The sequence below is a fragment of the Abrus precatorius genome, unplaced genomic scaffold (assembly GCF_003935025.1).
Source record: "Abrus precatorius isolate BTA unplaced genomic scaffold, Abrus_2018 Scaffold8, whole genome shotgun sequence".
Taxonomy (NCBI): Eukaryota; Viridiplantae; Streptophyta; class Magnoliopsida; order Fabales; family Fabaceae; genus Abrus; species Abrus precatorius.
In genome coordinates, this window is record NW_020874428.1 from 20195687 (window position 1) to 20201221 (window position 5535).

General features: G+C 35.2%; 1 protein-coding gene across 2 annotated transcripts; it reads left to right on the top strand.

The window, feature by feature from the left end:
• The first annotated feature begins 1340 nt into the window (after positions 1–1340).
• Positions 1341–5261, top strand: LOC113874992 (NAC domain-containing protein 62-like). 2 transcript variants are annotated; one of them, XM_027513365.1, is made up of 6 exons: positions 1341–1832; positions 2259–2536; positions 3087–3389; positions 3529–3828; positions 4008–4379; positions 4462–5261. In XM_027513365.1, exons 1-6 carry the CDS (start codon positions 1622–1624, stop codon positions 4777–4779), a joined length of 1782 nt encoding a protein of 593 aa, XP_027369166.1. In that variant the 5' UTR covers positions 1341–1621; the 3' UTR covers positions 4780–5261. The 2 variants fall into 2 exon arrangements, with proteins under 2 accessions (XP_027369166.1, XP_027369168.1); XM_027513367.1 differs by having other exon boundaries at positions 1403–1832; positions 4056–4379; positions 4462–5192.
• The last annotated feature ends 274 nt before the right edge of the window (positions 5262–5535 follow it).

Here is a 5535-nt window from a genome sequence, read left to right on the forward strand (position 1 = left end):
GACCATCATGAAGCTCAAACTACTTGGAGCAATATTTTCATTCATCCTACGGCTCCTACCATATAGATTTTTTAGTTAGTATTTGTTTTGGTTGTTGTATTTCTGTAACCATTCTTTCCGCGCTCTATTTTTTTGTTTTTCCTTCTTTCTAATATAAATTCAGATCTCTGGATCTAGTTTAATTATGGATTTATATTTTTTCGTCAATAAAAATTTTGTTTTCTCTTAATTTTCAAATACTTTTAAAGAAGCTTCAATCTTAATTATTTATATTATCCTTTCTTAGAAAATTATAAACAATATTTTTAAGTTTTAAAATTTGATTTTTTTTCTGAATTATGCATACATATTTTAAATCTTAAATCTTGTTTATATTTTAAACTGCATTTAAAATTTTACATAAACTAGTTATCAAATATGTTCATTATAATTTCAATTTTTTCAGATATTTTTATATTAGTTTACATTTTAAAATATTGATCAAATTTAAAAATATTCATAAGAATATGAGACATTCAATAATTTATTTATTTAACTTCATTTACGAAACAAATATAACTATACTGAAATAGAATCTTAATTAAAATAGATTGTTAGTAAATTTAGTAATTTTCAACTATAATTGTCATTAATAGAATGTCACTAACAAAATGACCTTTTGTAATGTCAAGTTTACTTTAATTTTAATTAAATAATCATTGTTAGTAAACTTAAAAGTTTTAAAATAAGGTCATGATGATTTAAATGTCATTAATAAAAACTATTTATGGTTTGTACTTTAAGTTCCTCCACAGAGAATCCAACCAGACCAACGTATTAAAGAGAGAAAGAAATGCAAAAAGCATCAATCGCTTTACCCTTTATTGAGCCATCCACCATTGCCCATTAGCGATTCACAAAGAAAATATAAAAACATGCCCTTAAAATAAAAACAAAATCTACAATTATAATAAGCAGAAAGTAATAGGATGATATTTTTTAGACTAATCTTCAGGCTAAATAAATAAAAATAAAATAAAATAAAAAGGGAGTGATCTTGTTCTTGTGCACTAAAAAGAAAAAGTAACAGAAGGACAGTGACGAGTGAAGAGGTAGTAAGAGAGAGAGAAACGCTGAGGTGGGTAATTGGTGGACGTTGTCGTTTTGTGTATGCAACACATCTCGTTCACACTGGTAACTCCCAGTTCCTTACTCCCCAAGTTAAATGAGAGGCCTCGATTGATGCCACGTGGCAAACTCTTTTGAGTCCTATTTCGCAGCAAAACTTATTTCCCATTTTACCCTCCACTGTAAATTTCAGGGGCTGGCATCACCCTGTGATTTAGTCGAAAAACGAGGTCAAGAGCAGAATACATTGTATTCAGTGCATATACGAGGAATTTATATTCAACGAAACAACCAATGTGCCAATACATGTAGTGTAAGAAGCAATGACTCACCCACCTTCTCTCTCTTTTCACTTTCTCAGCAACTTCCTTTACCCGTGACGGAAAACTCAAAAAGCACTTATAATCCTTAGAATCCTTCCGATTCCCACTTCAATTTCAGCTATTTTACCTCAAAGTTTCTCTCGTTCTCTCTCTTTCGCTTTCTGGGTATTTTGGAAACGCGCTTATTTGTGATGGGTGCTATTGTGGAGTGTTGCCCGCCACCGCGTGGGGACGAGCTGGCGGTGTTGTCTCTCAACACGTTACCGTTAGGGTTCCGTTTCCGTCCAACCGATGAAGAGCTTATTGATTACTACCTGCGCTTGAAGATCAACGGAAATGGTGATGATGTTTGGGTCATCCGTGAAATTGATGTCTGCAAATGGGAGCCTTGGGATTTGCCTGGTATTTTTTTCACTTCTCTTTGAATCTTTCATTTGGGGTTTCTTCATAATTGGGAAAGTTTTGGTCTTTTGCTTTACTAATTTTTCTCACACTGTAGCTGAATTATTATCTTTTTATGATATTTCTTTTTAACAAAACTTAAATTCAGTTGGTATTGTTGTCCAACCAAAATTAGCATTTTATCTCTGTAAATACTGCTTGGCAATTAATGAGATGAAATCTGAGTTTGATTGGGGGAACAGTACCAACAACAGTATTTATTGTTATATTTATGATTTTGTATCTAAGTTTTGTTAATTTCTTTCTGTGGAAAGAAAAAGGTTTGAATTATTAGATGTGGAATTAGTGATAAACATTACTATGGAAGGTTGCTATGCTGTTTGATTTGCTTATTTTGTTCTTGGTTAATGGATTTGTGTATTGTAGATTTGTCAGTGGTACGGAACAAGGATCCCGAGTGGTTCTTCTTTTGTCCGCAGGACCGGAAGTATCCGAATGGGCACCGGTTGAACCGAGCTACGAATCATGGGTATTGGAAAGCAACAGGGAAGGATCGCAAGATTAAGTCTAGCTCCACCTTGATTGGAATGAAGAAGACTCTGGTTTTCTATACTGGTCGTGCTCCCAAGGGGAAGAGGACCAATTGGGTTATGCATGAGTACAGGCCTACCCTCAAGGAGCTTGATGGTACCAATCCTGGACAGGTCTGCTCTTATCTTCTACTTTTATTGTTTCTTATTTTTGCTTTTGATCTTACTTCTCATGATGTTTTGACTTTGAGTTGTCGTGAACTGTAATAGATGTATAGTTTTTTCCACTGTTGTGTTTAAAATGTTGTGCTGTTTTTTTGTGCCTCTACTTTCCTACTTTTACTCATTGGTAAAGCAGAAATTTTTTTGTTTGAATTGATTCTTCTCTAGGTTTTAATGTCTATCAGAAGTTCTTGTTTTCTAACTTTGAGTCAAACCATGTTGAGTATTGTATTTAATCTGTCTGAATTAATTCTCCACCTAGTTATTTTGATTTGGAATGTTTCTTGTTGTTCTCGTGTTACATTTTTCTAGTTCAGTGCACTCTTACCCGTATCCATTACCTCTGGTCCAACTTCTTGTAACCTTTATGGAGTACTACCAACAAATCTATATATAATTATCAGCATTAAGCTACAGAAATTTATGACAATCTAAGAATTTATATGATGATGAAGGTGATATGTGGCTGACTTCTCAGTTTGTTTGGTTTGACTTGTAACAGAATCCATATGTCCTTTGTCGATTATTTAAGAAACAAGACGAGAGTCTTGAAGTTTCAAATGGTGATGAAGTGGAGCGGATTGCTTCAACTCCTATGACCGCCAATTACTCTCCTGAAGAAATACAATCTGATTCAGCTCTGGTTCCAGTATCTTCTTCACAGGTTACAGATGATAAGCCTCTAGCAGTTATAACTGAGAACTCTGAGGAAGCAGTATCCAACATGATAATCCCAGTTGATTGCCATAGCGACGGGTGTGATGTTTATGATGCACAATACCAACTTGTAGAATCAGTTGCGGAGGTTAGATGGGCTGACTGAGTTTTAATCTTTGATTTCTTCCTCTTCTTCTATTGTTTTCACATCCCTTTCCCCTTTATAAATGATTTGCAGACGTTGAAATTAATGGTTTAGTAACTATATTTGATTTTTACTATTTCAGGAGGATCAGCCGCTGAATGTGAACATATTTTATGACCCAATAAATCAGCAATTAGATGACAAATTATTCTCTCCTGTCCACGCACATTTCCCACCAGAATTCAGTTATCAGCCTAACAATCAACCAGAACTTCTGTATGGCACAAATGAGCCAAATATTTCAGACTTTTTTGACTCAGTTGTTAATTGGGATGCATTCTCCCATGACGATTCCAGCAGTCTTGACCTGAGCTCAACCTTGATCAATGTTAAGGAATATGGATCGGGCAGTGACTCAGATGTGGAAATGGCCAATATGACAGTGAGTGATGGCTCTAACCCTTTTTATCATTTGGTTATTCTAAGTTTCTGCCATTAAAATGACTTCTTTTATGCTAACTAATAATTAAATTAATGACTGTATTATATCTGTTTAATAACTTTATGTAGCATGCTTTCCTTGTTCAACTTGTATAATGTCAATTTTATTGCATGCTGCAGCATCTGCAAGCATTACATGCTGATAATTCTAAGGATGCATTTGAACAGAAGAACAATATTGGATCATTTCAGAACAATTACCAAATGGCTTTCTCAACTGATGCTAGAATCAGCCAAGTGCACAATGTGGGCAATGATTATGAGCAATCAAGAAACTTTGATGCATTTGTTAACGGCGACACTGGAATCAGAATACGGTCTCGTCAAGGACGAAATGAGCAGGCAAACGCAAACCCTATGATATCACAAGGTATTGCACCAAGAAGAATACGATTGGGAGGATTTGTCAGGCAATCACCTGGTTCAAATGTAATACCAACAGTAGGGACATGCGCACCAGAAGACCATAATTCAAAAACCATCATTGCCGTGGTAAGAAATTTGTTGAACCTGCATATCTGACTCAGATATTTCACTGCATGTGTTGTGAGATTCATGTGGTCCTCTTTTGCAGGAGAGCAAAGTTTCAGAAAACAATTTTGCTGCCGATAGTTCCACTGTTACTAATGATGTTGATGAACCAGAGAAACCAAAGCCAGAGAAGCCAAAGGCACCTCCTGAGTCAGCTGACACGAAAAAGATTTTACAGCAACACGTTGCAACTGCAGAATCCATCTCCGAGCCCAAGAACCTTCTATCGGGCCGAAAGGTCCGTCCCACGTCAAAGATTTCCTACAATCGTGCCATGTGGTCTTCTGTTCTTGCAGTTTCTGCCATTGTACTTGTCTCACTAGTACTTCTTGTTAATATATGGGGATATCTCAGACTTTAAATTGCTTACTACTAGTAGATCATTCCGGAATTCGCCTCCATTGCTTTTTTGGCCAATTAGGGAGGCGTGTAGGATTGACTTCGTTGTCTTGTTGATAAGAATGTGCAATGTATAATAATATGTGCATATGTAGTGGTTTCAGAATATGGTAACATAGTCAATAGCTAGTTCTGTAGGCTTGTGTTGCCGCAGTTAGATTCAGAGTTTGACCGTTTCCATTTTTGTTTTGGGATCAAAGTTAGTTTTTTCCCTCTTGATTAGAAGTGATGACACGTTGTCACCTTGGGATTTTGGCTATCACCTTACCACAGTGTTTTGTTCTTTTATTGCTTTGATCCCATTTTAACACATCTGAGTTCTTTGTAATCCCTTTTTGGCCATATGTATTAGTGGAGGATCATGTGTAGTTTTTTTATTAAACTGTTGAACAATTCTCAATCCTTAAAATTATTTCTTCTGTATGAAATAAAATATTAAAGAACATAACTTTGTGAATGCTGGCAGTTCAATAACAACTGCACCGCCAACTGCAGTTGTCTTTGCAACTGCTGAAAGTCTGGGTTCATCAAACTGTGTTTTTGTTTGTTTATTTTATAATCTGTTAAAAGCATGTTTACACAAGTAGTCGTGTACAATTTGGACGCATCTAGACGTGTCTGTTAATTTGGCAACTTCCATTATCAGTGAAAATAAATACATGTTAACTTAAAATATACTTTACGATGTAATGTTATACAATATATATATATATATAGA

What these genes read in the sequence shown, in the direction of transcription:
- LOC113874992 (XM_027513365.1), top strand. Translation starts at nt 1,622, where the DNA reads ATGGGTGCTATTGTGGAGTGTTGCCCGCCACCGCGTGGGGACGAGCTG. An exon ending in TTGTAGAATCAGTTGCGGAG is followed by an intron (nt 3,390 to 3,528) that starts GTTAGATGGGCT and finishes TTACTATTTCAG; the next exon opens with GAGGATCAGCCGCTGAATGT. An exon ending in TGGAAATGGCCAATATGACA is followed by an intron (nt 3,829 to 4,007) that starts GTGAGTGATGGC and finishes TGCATGCTGCAG; the next exon opens with CATCTGCAAGCATTACATGC.